Genomic DNA, 18528 nt, shown 5'->3' on the forward strand with positions numbered 1-18528 from the left:
GTCTTTTAACATGTTACGTTTTCAGTGAGAATACAGTCTTCTCTATTTATTTTAGTCTTGTTGCACTGGCCAAGTTCGGCTCACAAACACTTCTACTTATCCATGTATAATGGCATGAATCCTTAGGACCACTATAATCACAGCAAGTTCAAACAAGCTGTAGCATATTGTTGACTGTTTAGGACTACGGCTGCACAGTACACTGCTGGTACTGTCTGGAGAGGTACTGCTGTGGTGACTTTTAGCAGTGTATGTGTCATTGCTTTTCTGAGCACACCAGTTTCATGTCTAGGCCTAGTCATCAAGGTAATGTATAAGATGGGCAAGACGAGGTGTGATATTTATTCTAGATATTTACACCTAAATATGTTAAACAGCTTAGAACATGGCAACATTTGTTTGAACCTACCCATTTGTCAAGTGAACAAAAATATTGGAACACATGACTGACATTGTCCAGGTGTGCCCTGTTAGATAGATTGATTCAACAATGAATTGCTCTGAATGTCTACTCTTGGTTTTAGACTTCAGTTTCACCTCTGAAGACTGCATTTGTTGTTAAGAAAAATAAACCAACATGAAGACCAGAGAGCTGTCTATGGGAGAAATGTAAGCCATTTTGAAGCTGAGAACAAAGGGAAAATCTAACCGAACCATTGCACAAGCATTTGGCCTTGCTGTTCCAATACTTTCATATCGACTGTATTTAGATCTGGGGTTGCCAGTGGAATACAATTCGCATGCATTAAATGAAAGTAAATAAAAACACTTAGATAATATTTGTATATACCTGTATTGGGTATTTAATCAAACTAAGTGGGGGGGTGTTTTTTGTTTGGGATCCACATCACTTTTTTAGCCAAAATCTGAAGATGAGCAAAATTGTAAACTTTTCCCTTATAGACATGGAATTGAACTGCTTCTGAATCTCCTTCTTGTAGCACCCAGACTGCATTCAATACACTGATGCATGAGCACAGCTTTCCCCTGCTAAAAATACTCAGAAATGTGGCTTACATAGGTCCTCACACACCATGTGTTCACAGATTCTGTTGATTCTCTGGAACACAACAGCATCTGTGTGGGAATGGGGCCTAGAGTAATCTGGTTTTGGCTAAATTTTCGGTCTGAGGTTAATCAATGGAAGTTAGAAAACTGGAGAGTCTGAATTCCAAATCCCACAATTACTGATATTTAAATTCTTGAAGCAGAACACTAGTTGATCTGGTAGTCTATTTCACGGTCCATCACACTCACAAACAGGCTGATATGTGACATTCTGCTACAGTTGGTGTTGCTTTAGATGGGCACATGGTGTTCTATGCCCAGGCAAAGCTGGTATTCATCCATACCCAGATTTTAGGATCTGTTAGCTTAGTAATTGCATAAATAACAGCATAAAATTGCATTTTATGTGCTTCATGTGTAAAGCCTATTTCATGCTATTTTAGCTGCATTTTCTGTGTGGTATCAGATTCAGAATGTCTTCGAAAACAAGAAAAGCCCTTGGTAGATGAGGTTCTGAAATACAGTGTCTTCAAGAATTATTGAAAACTTTTCAGTAAAACAACTCTTCTTATGTTTAAATAAACACTACAGACAATCTTAACATTTTCTTCTCAAACATCATGAGAGAGTATTTTTTGTTCTATAGTAGGAAGAAATCATTCTTATCAATTTTTTTTAGTTTCCATGATAATCCTGTTACTCAAGTTATGTACAAAATGTATAGAATTATAATTTTCATAATGATTTTTTTTTGTACATTGTAATGCTCCAAGCTTGTGGAGATGAAATAAGTTTTAAATAGGGTAGTATCAGCAGGTTCTGTCATGGCAAGCAGTTATTGTTGTACAATAAGACATCTTTGCTGTGTAATGGATGCATATAATTTCAGTTATCTCTGTGCTCCATAGATTAGTTTAGTGGGGTAGTTGTGAGATGTTGGGGGTAGGGTTGGATGGTATGTGAGTTTCTCTAGTTCTTTCTTCACTGACTTGTAAGGCAATGTTAGCTAGTGTGTTACCATGGTGATTAGCACCAAGTTGTGGAGGAATGTGCTTGTGTGAATAGTAAACTGGTATTTTGTTAAAGGGGGCCATGAAGGCTGACTCAGGAATTTTTAAAGATGAATTATAAATGATGAATCCCACATACATGGTTGGCATGGATGACTGAAATTCTGAGACACCTTATATTTCTGTTCTGAGTGTAAAAAGAATCAATTAGTCTTGTTCCCCATCAGAACAATCATGATTTACATGAATTTGCATGCATGGGTTTAGCTTCCGTAGTATGAGCCAGAATATTTTAGCAATATCAGTTATACTGAATAATAAGGCTGATTGCCATTGGTAATCACAGGCATGCTGATGTTCAGTATAACCTCACAATTGCTGGTGCGATATTTGTTTTTATACTACAGTTCTATAAACAAGAAATGAATATTGAGTAACTGACAGTTTGGATACAAAATGGGCAAATGTATTGTTTTTTTTTTTTTTATATAAGCTGCACTCACTTTATAGCCCGCCAGCTAGCTGGCTAGTTAGCTCACATTGATTTGTACATTACAACCATTAAAGGTGCTTCAATTGAACTTGGATTCCTAGTTTTCAGATTTTTAATTCAAAAGTTGTCTCCTGATGTCACTAACGCTACTGTAGTAACAATTTCGAACTAGGAAATGGAATTTTATGTGGCGAGCAGACACGTGGAGTGATGTACAGAGTGAAACATCACAGTGTGGTTGCACTAAATATGCATGGAATGCTGCACGACCACTGCACTGGACCAGAACTAACTGTTGTACAAGACAAGATATGACAAATGTTACATCGTGACTGTACATTTGCCATTGTCGTAACACTTAATGTCTTTTTGCCATTTTTCTGGCTATATTCGGAGGTGCTGGCACTAAGCCCAGTACTGGATAATACCTTATCAACAGAGCAGTTTAGGTGGATGGCTACAGCCTGCTTATGCCTTTATGGATTGTACAGTTGCATCCCTCAGTAGTCAGTACAATAGTTCAGAACTCTTGATCGTTGTAATTGGCTCGAATAAGAATGGCAAGCCATCTTTATTTACTTTGATTTCCCTAAAATATGTGAATTTAATTCTTTTTCAGTCTAAGAATGCCTCAGTTCCAAAACATAGCCTATGATTTTCATGAAACAGGATACATTTCCATTTGTGCTGTATAAGAAAAATTTGGTGTTCATCAAACACCTACCTTATGATGTCACCGTTTCTTTGTGGTATTGATTGCCTGAGAAAGAAGACACTGAGTATGTGAGCTGGGCCCCAGGAAGATTACCTATATTTTTCTTTTTCTATCTAGCTTTCCTTTAGTTACTCTGTCTGTATGGTCTTTTAAAAGGTTTTATAACTAGTGTATGACTGTGTGCACGTGTCCATTTACTGTGTATCTAAAACAAATACAGGCTTTGCGATGCACATTCTTGTCCACATTTCAAAAGTCAAGCTTGGAGCCAGTTACACTGTTTGTTTGGTTCCTACCATAATTCTCTCGTAATCAACACACTCATAATTCTCTTATCCCTTCACCCAGTGCCAGATGACCTGACGCCAGAGGAGAAGCAGGAGCTGGAGAATATACGGCGCCGAAAGCAGGAGCTGCTTGAGGACATCCAGGTGGGGATTCTCTTTACCTGTTCTAAAATATCCTCTGCAGCAGGAAGCTTTATGTACACTGACAGAAGCAGTATGCTCTTATGACCTTATTTTCACCTCAGTTCTCTCTTAGCAGCTTTCTCTACCCTTGTATCTGTACTATTTAAAACCCAAGCCATATAGAGTTTTTTGTCTCTTTTCCCAGCTCCAGTGGACACATTTCCATTGATTTTTTTTTTTGCAGCTTGTGTTGCTAATCAGAAGTCATATATTTTTTTTCTTATCTATATCATGTCAACAGTAAGTAGTGACCTAGCTTAGGACTACATCTTGTTTTAAATATTTTAATGTTCCTGTTACAAATCAATCAAAACTCTCTGAAAGTCTTATTTGTTGGATGACATTTATTTGTCAGCCAAATTAGGAAATGTGATTAGGGTGTGTGGATGAAGGTTCGTTTAGGGAGATTTTGCTCTGTATTCAAATATCAGATGCCAGTTTAAAGTTTCCGAGTTAATATCACAAATCCCATTGCGGCAAATGTGTGCTTTTGGCAAGTGGTGCAAAAGAAAGTGGCACTTCCAGTGAAAAGTGGGTGGGACACACTTCCATCACTCAGAAGACGACAGTATGAGGTGAGATCTTGAGAGGAATGTGTACTATGGAGCAGATGGTGTTTCAAATTCAGTTACACTGACTGTATTACTCACTGACAATGCTCATCATTAATCCTTCATATGTGTAGATCATTTAACCTGATCAGATGAGGAACATGTTAATACAATTTTGTTTGTTTATCCTTTATGCTTGCATGCTGGCTGTCCTCTGTTCCATTTGCAGTTATTTTACATTTGAATGCCCCTTTGCACTGAATGCTATTCTTCCATATGCATGCTGAATAGGACAGCAACATCTCAAATGATAAATGTGCTTTCTGGAGCGTCACATTATACTTTAATGCACCCATTAATGGGAAAACTCTTTTTCCTTTAGAGAGTAAGATTGATTGTATTTTTTTTGTTACATTTATGGCATTTTGGCAGACACCATTATCCAGAGTGACTTACATTTCTCATTTATACATTTGAGCAGTTGATTAAGGGCCTTGCAGTGGTAGCTTGGTAGTGCTGGGGTTTGAACTCACGACCTTCCGATCAGTAGCCTAACATGTTAACCACTGAAACTACCACTGCCCTGTTCACCTCTTCTGGTCACCTCTTTCCACTTTACTCTGTTTTCCTTGGTTTCACATTGTTTTATTGTTACCACAACATTGCCCTCATATCACTGCTCACATGTCTGTGTTCCCGGCATCATTGGGCAACATCACGGAAATATTTGAGGAATTGTACTGGTGTAACAGCTGATACATTTTTTTTAATATTGTGTTATTTATAACAACTCTCTGGGAATCACATGAAGTCTTGTGATGAGCTATATATGGTTAGATTGTATCCTAGTATTGTCAGAGATATTGTTCAGTAGAACAGTGTCAGCTCTGTGTATGTTGCTCTGGCATTTAAATGGTGTATTGTAAGGTAAAAAACAGGTCAGAGCAATAGAGTGAAGTCAGACCTTCAGGCTGAGCTTTTCCAGACTACTGCTAGAACTTTACATGCGCTTAACTGATAAGCCTTGTGATGTGATCTTGTTCGGCTAAGTCATGGGAACGTCATCTCCACGTTTACTTCAACACAGTGTTAGAAATAAGACATGAATGAGCATTAGCTCTGCAGCTGTTCCACTGTGAGTGTGTCTTGATGATGCAGCATGTCAACTACATCAAAATGCTCATAACTTGCAGTCCTAACTGATGGACCATGCTGGGCATCCAACTATTGTCATTACTATTAAATAGTACTCAAATATCCTATTCAACTTTTAAAACTCGAATATTTAAAAATATAGACACATCCATCATTTAAGGTATTACTGTGTTCTATTCAGCAACAGTTAAAAGCTCAGATCAGATGGGACGAGCTTCAGTCATCTCTACACACTCAGCACTGTAATTTTTTTTTTTTTTTTCTTTTCATACAGCAAAGCTGATAGGATTTGTAATATATTATGTGTATTTGGTCCGTAATCATAAAGACTGTCCCTGACTAATCTCACGACTCCTCTTCACAATATCCTCATACTGAACATCATTTCAACACACTTAGTACTGTTTGACTTTGTTCTTCTACAACTGTTTACTGTAATGATTTATAATCCCACTATTCAGTGTCACCAAGAAGAGGGTGAGTTATCTTCTGAGTCTGGTTCCTCTCAGGTTGCTTCATCACGTCATCTCGGGGAGTTTTTCTTTGCCACTGTCGCCTCTGACTTGCTCATCAGGGATCTAACTCTACATCTGGACTTCTGTTAAGCTGCTTTTTGATGGCCTATTAATAAAAGCGCTATAAAACTGAACATGTCTCTTATGCAGTGTTTTTATTAGGAAGACAGAGCAGTGGAATTTACCCAGTTTGTCTCTGTCTCTGTGTTTGTCTCTGTCAGCATTTCTGTGGCATAGACAATCTGAAGGGTGAGCATTATAGAAGGAAATCTGAGCATAAAGTGGTGAAGACAGATGGACAAATGCAAATGGAAAATGGACAGCTCATCATTGCCATTCTGAGACACTCATTGCCTAGAAACTCTGACACAGAACATTGTTAACCTGCTCTCTTTTGTTCTGTCTCAGCAACACTAGACCTTTCCTTCAGCAGTTACATCTACTTATCTTCTCCCTCCAGAGCAAAACAGGCTGAAATGTTCAGCGGTCAACTGACCCTGTCCAATTCATCACTGATTGTATGAGATGTGGGGTTCATGATGCATGTGGTGTTTCACCAATTTGTAAAGCTTGTTTTTGTGTTATTTGGTCTTTTTTGACTGTTGGTATGTAAATATGGGTTGTAACATTATTAATAAAATCAGCTTAAGATACCTTATTTTCTAATTGCACTCCCTCCACAATGGTGTGTGTGTGTGTGTGTGGTCTTTGTCCTTTCAAACAGGAAGCCTTTATAATTCACATGTATCATATACTTTATGGTACTGCACATAAGGACTGCACATAGCTATAGACATGACCTACTGCACATGACCGTGAAGTAAGGTTGTCTGGAAGGACACACACGAATGCACGCACAGAAAGGAGTGGAAAGTGGACGGGCAAATGCGTGTGTGTGTGTGTGTGTGTGTGTGTGTGTGTGTGTGTCCTGGATGGCTTTGTTGTACGAGTAGTATTGATCTATGTCTGAGCTGCTGGAAGATGATGAATTGCTAATGCAGTACGGTTATATGATAGTAGCCACAGACACATGCTTACAATTTCCCACACCTACAAGCTGTACACAAGCGCACATTCAGGTGATATTTTCCCGCATTTATGTAAGTGGGTGACTTGCAAATGGAGGGGCTGCAGCATGACTCTGAGCCTGCTGCCCTTCTCATCAGATACTGTATCACAAGCTACTCATTAGAGATGAAAGCATTACTCATTTGAACATTCTTTCTCATGCACCTCATTTTTCTTTCCAGTCCTTTTTGTCCTCCCCTAGCTTATGTGTTCATACCATTCCTGTTGCATGCTTGGGCCAGACTGGGGCGCATATGGTGAAATGTCTGAATAATATTGAAATCATTGTTGCAATGGACTGATACCTTTCCAGCTTTCCTTGTCAAATTAAAAACATGAGAAGGCAAGAATCTTATTGACTGCTCCATGTTTGGCTAATCACTCGCTTCACTCTCTTCTTTCTCTCCTCTTTCACTTTTAGCGGCTCAAGGATGAGATAGCAGAAGTGACGAATGAGATTGAGAATCTGGGCTCCACTGAAGAAAGGTTTGTCTGTCTTTCCTTAAAACAATGGGTCTGATGGACATTAATTAACAAACTAAAGCACAAGAAGAGATCCTCTGAAACTGAAAATACATACGCTTGCATACAGAGATAGCACTCTGTTAAACACACACCTGCATTTAAGCATTAAATCAGGTATTCAACTAAAATTTATGAGCATCCAGTTACGTAGAATTCTTTAGTTACAAAGGTCTGGATAAACAACAGAGATGAATGATGACAACAGTTACCTTTAATGCGTAAACGTTAATGATTAGTCTTACTGTATTTAAAAGTCTCCTGAAACACACACCACCCGTCTCAGTCATAAGACCATTAGAGTCCAGGATTTACTGTTTCACTGAATATACTCTATACATCATGTCGTAAATTTAGCATTGTAATGTGAACACATTTATATACACACATTGCATGCTACAATGGCTCATCTGGTCAGTAGGGTATAAGTGAAATATGATCCCACAGGATTTAGTATATATAGAAATATGAGACTGAATCATAATGTCTGCTTATAGAGTTTTGGAGATGTGTAGGTTAATATATGGTTCCTGAGACTTTGTTATATTTGGCTGCTGATTCTGTAGTTTGTATATTTTAATATTTGTAGGTCCAGTGTGTAATTCAGATTATATTCAATATAGATATTTTCACATTTTATTTACCAATCTTATAATGAGCATTGTTCTGTTTTTTTTTTTTTTTAAGACGTTCTTATGATTTATTTTCACAGTAGGAACTTAGAGTTCATGTGGTTTAATCGGCACTTATTTAGTTTAACTACTACTTTTACTGAATTTAAGCCAGAATTGTAATAGTGAATATAAATACCAAGGACTGGTTTATATGAAGGGTGGAAAAGAAGTATTTTAAGAAATGTAATGATTTAATTTTCCTGAATCCCTGCTTCAGTTCTGGCTTTTAATCTCATTACTCCTTCCCCATTTCCCTTTTCTCTATGAAGTATTTTATTATAGTAATATAGTAGCTGATGCATTGAGGAAGAAACCTCTCTTAATATATAATGTATTGCCCACTGCTCAGGGGGAATACTCCTAATCTGCTAATGCACTGAGATCTTAAGGTTATTAATGATGTAATTAGGGTGCTGTTACATAAATAGTGTGTTAGGAAGGTGCATTCTTTAACAGGTTCATGCTACCATGCCTCTCTGCTCTTTACTGATTTTCTCAATAACTAATAGAATGAGTTTTAGGAATGTGTCTCTGATAAAACTCCAACACATTTTATTTTCACAGGAAAAACATGCAAAGGAATAAACAGGTGGCCATGGGCCGAAAGAAATTCAACATGGATCCCAAAAAGGTATACAGCATGTCTGTTATTGTTATTTTCCTTGGACCTTGTGATGGTCATTTTGAATTTAAGGTCTATAGTAATTGCCTTTCCATATGATTTTGTGTGTGTGTATGTGTGTTGAAATTGTACTTTTTTTTTCATTCTACATTCACATACATAACCTCACATGCAAACCTCAATAGAGTTAAGAAATGGAGCAGGACATCCATAAATGTTACTGAGCTGTCTCTTCACAGGGGATCCAGTTCCTCATAGAGAATGACCTGCTGAAGAACACCTGTGAGGATATCGCTCAGTTCCTTTATAAGGGTGAGGGCCTCAACAAGACTGCCATTGGAGATTATCTAGGCGAAAGGTAAGAATGACATGATTTCTCAACTGAATTGATCTGGTTGTGAAATACAGCAGTGCTGTCAGTCTCCCCCAAGTGTTAGTCTTTCTTTCAGCTTTACAACAAAATTGAACAGAACCACCATCTCAGTGTACAGTGTCTCACTCTAACCGCTGTGAATGTAGTCAGCGTGTCATAGTGCGTCATTCTTCATTAGATATGTGCTCCTTGATATCGTAGCATCAAAATTAATTATATTAACCTTGCTTTCTATGTCAAGCACAGGTGAGTTAAATTAACATGTTTTTAAAGACAGACATACAATGCTAAACACAAAAAAGCTACATTATCAGCTGGTCTGCAATCCATAAACTTTATCATTTGGTTTATGAAAACATTTAATCATGAAATTCTATTGGTCTGTTCCTATTTGCATAGTTACTGGTGGGAAAATAAAAATGTATTTTATGGGTGCAGACCAAGAGAGCAGATACTATATTCATTGATTGGTGGTGATATCAGCTCTGCAGTTCCTGGACTCTGTGCCCAATGGAGAATGACATCATCTGTCTTATGTATATCCACGCTAAACACCCTGCAGTCCGGCAAAAGTAATGATCTATTTTATTCAGGATAGCACATGCACATACCGCACAGTCATGTGTATCTATTGGATATATGTATAGTGATATGGATGTAAATCTGTAATCAGCACCAGGTTAATGAAGCTGGAGTCACAGCAGTTGAGACTTTTTAACCCCCAGTTAGTACGCTGGAAACTCTCTGAAGTCCACCCCCCTCTTTTCATCCATTACTTCCATTTCTCTTTCTGTTCCCATGGGTATTGGTGAGCGAGCGCGCACACACCATAGTTACGCTATAATCCTGACCTGTGGAGATACGATGAAGAAGATGGGGGGGTATGCGCTGTTAAATGGAAGCATTCTCTCCATGTAGACTTAATGTGTTCATTTGACATATCGTCAGTATTGACCTACTTGGAGGGACATCTGGGAAGGTGTTGGGTACATACAGATATCTTCTTTTTTATTATTATTATTGTTTTTTTATTATTTTTTAAAAATTAAAATAAGAAATCCATCTGTGAGCAGCATTAAGATAATTGCATAAAAAACAACTTGCTAGTTTATTGCTGTTCATTTTTGTAGTATACAGTTAAATATTTTGAGGACATGTATAGAAATGACCTAAAACAGATCTTGAACTTTTTATTTCATGTTGGCTAGTGGTGCCTAGTGCAGTCATCTTATATTTAGTCAACATCCATTATTGGAGTAATTATTTAAATCATATTCTTCATCCTCTTGCTTGCAGAGATGACTTCAATATTGAGGTTCTTCATGCTTTTGTGGAGCTTCATGAATTCACAGATCTCAACCTGGTCCAGGCACTCAGGTAAAATATGAAAACGTAGGAGTAATAATAATTGATTATTATTGTTGTTATTATTGTTATGTGTAAAGCATCAAACATGAGGCCTTAGAATTAGGATGTTAATTGGATACACGTGATGAATAAACTGCCATTTTTGTTGCTTTGCTACTGTATCGTTATGTGTATTTTCCGTCCTTGGACCATGAAGACAATTCTTGTGGAGTTTCCGGTTACCTGGTGAAGCCCAGAAAATAGACCGTATGATGGAAGCTTTTGCACAGCGTTACTGTCAGTGCAACCCTGGTGTTTTTCAGTCCACAGGTAAGTCTAAGCTTGTTTCATAGCAATTGTAATATTTAATTCTGCAAAAGCTAATTTAACCTTTTCTTGCCTAAGTAGTACACCCCATACCTCCCTCTGCACTCTTTTTACCCCTACTCACAGTTAGTCATACATGAGCTTTTTGCTCACCTTCCATAAGCACCATGCACTTAGTGAGACTGAAGTGCTTACATATCTGAAAGTGTCACTGGCTTTGGTCTATTTTTATACATCCATTATGGTCATTTTGCTTTTAAATTGTTAATATATGCACAGTCATCTCCATTTCAAAGGAAAGAATACCACAAGATTAAAGATGGCCCTCTAATTTTCTCTGCAGATACCTGCTATGTTCTTTCATTTGCTGTCATCATGTTGAATACAAGCCTGCACAACCCTAATGTAAAGGACAAGCCTTCAGCCGAGCGATTCATAGCCATGAACAGAGGCATCAATGATGGAGGAGACCTACCAGAGGACTTGCTCAGGGTCACATTTTTTGGTTTATTTACCAGAATATTCAAACACTATCATTAGTCAGAACTCTGCAACTTATAATAATGTTTTTTGCGCGCACACACACGCACATTGTCAGATATTCTCTGCTGTTAAGTGCATGCATTTGCTTTCACCTTATAGTGTGTTAATTGACTCTTTAATGCATGTCCAAATCAACAGAACCTGTATGAAAGTATCAAGAATGAGCCCTTTAAGATACCAGAAGATGATGGCAATGACCTAACACATACATTCTTTAATCCAGACCGTGAGGGTTGGTTGCTGAAATTGGGTGAGTGGCAAATGTTGCTCTTTTTTGGATAAGGGGGGGTCGGGGGGGGGCAAATTATATATTCCTTGTGTAGTATAATTGTCTGTATAAACTGTCTTCATGGTTCTCAGTAATAGTCCGGTAGCTTATGTGTAACTTCTTATCACAGACTAAAAAACATCACATATTTGCTGTTAATAAGGTTTTAATTTATTACATCTGTTAATTATGCAATTCAATTTTCACTGAAAACCACACTGATGCTCTATCGTTATTTTACAACAGTTCTGAAATAGTTGACACAATCACGCTACTGATGTACATGGTAGTGTTGTATCAGCCTGTGTCTCAAGCCCAAATCACCACAGTGAAGCCACAAATCACCAGTGATTCTACACAATTTCTTTAGAGTATCAAGAAAATAAGGAATATGAACATAACGCCACAATGGACTTTGAGCATTGGCTAGTTACAGTGTCCTCCACTGATATTGGCACCCTTGGTAAATATGAGCAAAGACGGCTGTGAAAAATTGTTTTTACTGTAACATTTTGACCTTTTTGTTTAAAAAAATTAATTCTGCTCTCATGGATGCCAAACAATTGCAAACACAACACCAGTTTATTTAAAACAATCTTTAAATATAGGTGTGCAACAATTATTGGCACCCCTATGAATTCATATGAGAAATATATATTTGAAGTATATTCCCATTGATATAAAAACCATTTAGTACACCTGGTGACTAGGAACAGGAAATTGTTCAACCATGCCTTCCTGTTTCACAGGGGTATAAATGCAGTAACACACAGGCCAAATTCCTTTAGTCATTCATAACAATGGGTAAGATCAAGGTATATAGCTGTGATGGCGGCAAAAGGTTGCGGAGCTTCACAAAATGGGAAAATATAAGAAAATAGCACAAGAATTGAAAATGCGTATTTCCACCATCAGGTCAATAATTAAGAAGTTCCAGTCAACTGGAAATGTTATGAATCAACCTTTATTTGGACATGTGTCTATATTGTCTCAACCCACTTTGAAGAGGATGGTTCGAGTGGCCAGAAAAATCTTCAAGGATCACAGCTGGAGAATTGCTGAAGTCAGTTGCGTCTTGGGGTCAGAAAGTCTCCAAAACTACAATCCTACATCACCAAAAGTTGTTTGGAAGGGTTTCAATAAAAAAAGCCTCAACTCTCATCCAAAAACGAACTCAAGCATCTTCAGTTTCCCAGACACTACTGGAACTTCAAATGGGATCGAGTTCTATGGTCAGATGAAACCAAAATTGAGCTTTTTGGCAATAAACACCAGAGGTGGTTTTGGCACACACAGAGAAGTAGCCATATGGAAAAGTACCTCATGCCCACAGTTAAATATGGTGGTGGCTCTTTAATGTTTTTGAGCTGTTTTTCTACCAGAGGACCAGGACATTTTGTTAGGATACATGGCATTATGGGCTCTATCAAATATCAACAGATATTAAATGAAAACCTGACTACCCCTCTGACAGAAAGCTCAAAATGGTCCGTGGTTGGATCTTCCAGCAAGACCATGATCCAAAACATACATCAAAATCAACAAGAAAATGGTTTACTGACCACAGAATCAAGGTCCTGCCATGGCCATCCGAGTCCCCTGACTTGAAACCCATGGAAAACCTGTGGGGTGAACTGAAGAAGAGAGTCCACCAGCGTCGACCTCAATATTTGAAGGATCTGGGGAGATTCAGTATGGAGAAATGGTCTCCGATCCCTTGCCATGTATTCTCCAACCTCATCAGGCATTATAGGAGAAGACTCAGAGCTGTTGTCTTGGCAAAGGGAGGTAGCACAAAATATTGACTAAAAGGTTGCCAATAATTGTTGCACATATATTTTTTGGATAAACCAAATGAGAGATCCATGAGAGCAGAGTATTTTTGTGAATTTATTGAGCAAAAGACCAAAAGTTTCAACAATAAATTCAACTTTTACAGCCTTCTTTGCTCATATTTACCAAGGGTGCCAATATTAGTGGAGGGTACTGTATTTCTATTTGTTTCGGTCGCCATCTGGTGGACAGCTATAGAAGTGAAAGTGTCGTAATTACAGTAATTCAGTCAATTTTGTAATGCTGTGAAATGCTTCATCACCCAAATATAAAATTTTTATTTATTATAATTTTCATATTTATTTTTCTTTTTTCCACTTTATTTTTTTCATGTTCTCTTTCTTCAGGAGGTATGTACACTGGTTCTTCCCATTAGCCAATATGCTCTGCATAATGGGTGCTTTATGTGGTGTGCTTTGCTATCATTATCTACTTTTTTTTTTTTTTTTGAACCAATATTTCATTTTTTTAAAAATGAAATGTTTTATGCTTCTTATTAGTTCCATAACACTGCGCTATGCTGGAATGTGGCATTTCCTGCACATTTCGCTCACAATGTGTGAAGCCCCATAATAATGCTATCGCTGTGACCTTGGAGATTAGCCATAAACCTTAACTCTGGAAGCTGCAGGTTTCTTTATTGTCTTTGCTCATGAGTGCAATTTCTGTAACATAATGAAAGCTCAAACATGTACATCAGAGAGGGTTTGACAAAAACTGCATTAAGGCCTTACATGTTCTACAGTTTATTTTGTTTAGCTGCAACAGATCTTGAAAGGACAGATCTGTCTCATTCTTCCAGTCTAACACAGCTCTGCTGAGTCCCAGAATTACTTGTTGTTTTCTTCTGCCATGTTTACATGTGTCCATTATGATTGACATTCTGGTGTGTGACTTTTGTGGCTATCAAGTAAAAGAAAAACTCCATGCTTGCATTCTCCTTGTATAACTACATTACCTACTACATTTAAAAAAAATCTATTTAAAGCATGCTCTTTAGAAGTGAGTATAGAATTGATGTTTCATTATTATTTTAAGATTGGAAGCAAAATAAGAATAAGTTTTAAATTGTTTTGTGAACAACATATGTATATGAGAGGTTGTATTTTATAGAATAATTTAATCGAGTCATCCCTCTCCATATTTCCTTGCTCATTTACTTCTGATTATTTGCTTTTATTGCCTTTGGTGGGATTCTTTTAACTTTTTGGTAATGAGTAAACCAGTTATACGCCCATGCACTAACTTAACTTAACCATGCATATGTCTGTCCGCTGCAGTGCTCCAAATCTCATCCTGCTTTTCTCTGTTGCCGTCTCTTGAACATTAACCCAGTTCTTAGTATCAGCAGTGGGATACAGCTTTCTTAACTGGACCGTTTTTACATTTTACAGGGGGACGAGTAAAAACATGGAAAAGAAGATGGTTTATCTTGACCGATAACTGCCTTTATTACTTTGAATACACAACTGTAAGTAAACCATAATTTAGGGAGTTTTTGTTTATTTCCAATTCTTAGAACTTTTTTGGGTGATGAGTAAACCACTTATATGCCCGTGCACTAATGTAATATAAACATGCAGATGGTTGAGCATGTTTTATTTTGGATTCATTATTAACTTTTATTTTAGGATAAAGAGCCAAGAGGGATTATACCCCTGGAAAATCTAAGCATAAGAGAAGTGGAGGATTCAAAGAAACCAGTATGTCCTTGGTTTGTCCACAGCAAATCCCATTTCTGCCTTTGAACATATTTTACTATTTCCTTTAATTGTTTGAATAACTGTCTTCACAGAACTGTTTCGAGCTCTTCATCCCAGACAATAAGGATCAAGTAATCAAGGCCTGCAAGACTGAGGCAGATGGTCGGGTGGTGGAGGGAAACCACACATTTTACAGAATCTCAGCCCCAACCACTGAAGAAAAAGACGAATGGATCAGCAGTATCAAGTGAGTGGTCTTCCTCAACACACATATTGGATTTATGTATGGTTTCTCAGTGTGAGTAAATCTGCTCAAGGCCCTTAAGGTTTTATACCCGAATCATTACGTTGTATAGTAAAGGATTCATAGTAGAGAGACGGGACAAAACTCATCACAGTTATGGTGGTTTTTACTTTGCGGACAGGTGGTCAGAAGCTTGAGGGACGAAGGAAGGCCACATTCGTTATCATTGGAGTGTATTAGGTCTTCCTGCTGCACTGCACATATGTGCATTTCCACTTATTAACCGTTTTAATTTATAAATTTTCAGTGTTTTATGTAGGTTTAAATTAGTAATTTGTTTATATCTTGGTAAACAGAACCAGCATACTTTGTTAGAAAATGCAGCATGTGGGTTTGTTTAGGAAAAATCCGTGGGAGCATGTGAAATTGTTTAAAATTCCCGCAGGAGCATACGTGAATGGGATTTTAAAAAGTCCTGCCCTTTACCTCTATTGTATATTTTCCCGATTAGTTCATATTCACATATGTTAAATGCCAGTTTTAAAGGGTTAATGTATACACTTTATCAGTGAGCTTGCATAAATTGATAACTGTTGCAGTTTGAGTATTGTGAGGTCAAAAACAAAAGACTGCAAATCTGAGCTGTTATCTATAAGTTTATTGATTTATATGTACACTTTATCATGTGAATTTTGATTTACTGGAAAAAGTAAAGTTGAGAAATAATTGGAAATCATTTGTTTGCTACAATGTACAGTACTGTTTAGAGTAAATGATGTGGCAGTGAAATTTAACAGATAAACTATGATTTAGTAATTTAAGCAGGTCAGCTTGGGAGTAATGATTATAAAAGGGGCAAAGTAACAGAATGAACTTTCTCCTGTCTCCAGAGCTGCCATCAGCAGGGACCCCTTCTATGAAATGCTCGCAGCCAGGAAGAAGAAGGTGTCATCTGTAAAGAGGCAGTAGATCTTCCCGTCACCTTGAATCTTTGGGGTCCACATGTATATAACTGCAAGTTTAAGTGAGGAACGCCCAAGTAAGAACTGGCCTGTGATTTGGCAAGTGGACAAATAAAAACTAGAAGCCATAACTGTGGACTGGATCAGTCCTACTCAGGAATGCCCTGGCGTTTTAAGGGGGGAACTGGTTAACTGCACTGGGAGTTTGTGTGAGCCTTAAGTGACACTGCTTTAGGACTGACTTTATGCTTCTTGAGTAAACATAAAAACATGCGTAAATCCTAAGTCAGGGATTTGTATGTACTGACGGTTCATAGCATTGCACAACAGAGGTTCTCAAATCACAAATGTTACAAAATAATAGCGTGTAAATTCATTATGTATAGCCTGTATCACTCTATGTATATCTTAAATCAGCAGGTCTGACTGTACTAGGCAACTGAATTAAAAGCTACTGACATACTTGTCAGATTTGTTTGTTTTTGTTTGATACGTGTACAGACAGTAGGATAAGTAAATTATCTACACATCCTCCTCAATATTTCATAAGTCATGTTTCTCCATCATCTTCCCTAATGACATTCAAGTGACTTTTTGCTTGCTTGTAATAATTTGCTTTGTATTGTCCGATGTGATATTTTAAAGCTCATTCAACTGAAGATATTTGCATTTGTCATCTGCCAAAGCTATTTTTATATGCCTTCATGACTAATGCAGTGGATTGTTTTTATACTGGTTTGTCCAGACTATCGTTCACAAAGATGAAATGTCCCGTTCTAACAGTGGCCTTACATCCTGTAATTTACAGTATAAACAAGACACCATTTCTTTTTTTTTTTTTCCTCTAAACTTGGGACTGCTTATCTACTTGGCGTTTTTGTTTGACATCATCCAGTGATACACTTAAAGATGGATTTGCATTTTCGGCTCTCTCGGCTCCGAAAAGCATTATTTTCATACAAAAGCACGGTCTATCATACGTTATTCCTTACTTATCTGGGATAACAATGTTGCATTCTAAACTAAAGTGAAATAATAATAATAATAATAATATTATTATTATTATTATTATTATTATAATTATTATTATTATTAATAGTGATAAATAACGATGATTGGTTAGCAATTTTAGTGCAAGATATTTCAGTGTTTAACATGTTTCTTTGTTGAAGTGCACTGATAACTATGAGAAAAGGCGATTGTTAATTTATCAATTCTGTATATATTTAAAAATAAAAATTGTATTTTTTGTCTGAATGTGTTTGTATAAAAAATGGGTTTGAGACGACCTTCATCAGTTTGATCTCACACTGTTGTCATGTAATCTTGAGCTAAAATAAAACGCATCCATTGCAAACATTTTTATCATGTCACAAATTCATACACAAAGGGGGGAAGCTAAAAACTGAATTTGTTGGACATCTGGTGTTGTGTTGCATACTTGGTTCATCATTAGCTAGGTTTTTAATGTGTTTTGAAAATATAGGAAATTCTGTCTTTAAGGAAGGGCTTTTCCCTGTAAATCGTTAAAAATATATTTATTTAGTCACTATAACTTTCAATTTAGTTTATTTGAATATAAACCACGGCCTGTTTCAGCACCTGGTCTGCGAAAGCAGCATTTCGCAGGGTTGCCAGGTCTCAGATAAATTTCAAAAACCGAAAAACCGCGTGTCCACGCAAAACATCTGGTTACTGCAAATTGAGAAGCACTTTCACATTTGCGTGAGAAGTGTGGGAACTTTTTTTTATTTGCTATATCTATAGTAAGCCTTTTTGTCATCGTCTAGCACCCTTCACAATCCTCATTTCCCTATTCTAATATCAACCTTACAACAGACATGGTACATGGTAACAACAATACCAAAAAAGCACTGCTTGCGAACTTGTTTCTAAACAAGTCCTATCTCTAATGTCGAAAAAAAAAATGGGTGAACCTCTGCCCATCGTTACTTCTGAGAGACTCTGCCTCTCTAAGATACTCTTTTTATACCCCAAAATTATACCATGTATACAAGTTGTGGGACACTCACTACGGGAAGGATAAAAGCGAAGAAGAAGAAGAAGAATACATGGCCGCTTAGGGCTTCCGTAGGATTGGGTTTAGCAACAAAGATATTCTTTG

At 37.2% G+C, this 18528-nt stretch overlaps 1 protein-coding gene across 4 annotated transcripts in view; it reads left to right on the plus strand.

Moving 5' to 3' along the window:
- Window positions 1-17660, plus strand: part of cyth1b (cytohesin 1b) — a 49007-nt gene extending 31347 nt beyond the window's left edge. For 2 of the 4 annotated variants that reach the window (XM_017484158.3, XM_017484159.3), the window contains exons 2-13: window positions 3575-3657; window positions 7407-7471; window positions 8746-8812; window positions 9043-9161; window positions 10473-10553; window positions 10741-10853; window positions 11194-11342; window positions 11532-11644; window positions 14887-14965; window positions 15126-15197; window positions 15290-15444; window positions 16332-17660. In XM_017484158.3, the coding sequence (XP_017339647.1) occupies window positions 3575-3657; window positions 7407-7471; window positions 8746-8812; window positions 9043-9161; window positions 10473-10553; window positions 10741-10853; window positions 11194-11342; window positions 11532-11644; window positions 14887-14965; window positions 15126-15197; window positions 15290-15444; window positions 16332-16410 (1175 nt within the window). In that variant the 3' untranslated portion in view covers window positions 16411-17660. The remainder of the gene's footprint in view (window positions 1-3574; window positions 3658-7406; window positions 7472-8745; window positions 8813-9042; window positions 9162-10472; window positions 10554-10740; window positions 10854-11193; window positions 11343-11531; window positions 11645-14886; window positions 14966-15125; window positions 15198-15289; window positions 15445-16331) is intronic. The other 2 variants (XM_017484156.3, XM_017484157.3) reach the window with 1 other exon arrangement.
- The last annotated feature ends 868 nt before the right edge of the window (window positions 17661-18528 follow it).

Source organism: Ictalurus punctatus, chromosome 13 (assembly GCF_001660625.3).
Source record: "Ictalurus punctatus breed USDA103 chromosome 13, Coco_2.0, whole genome shotgun sequence".
NCBI lineage: Eukaryota > Metazoa > Chordata > Actinopteri > Siluriformes > Ictaluridae > Ictalurus > Ictalurus punctatus.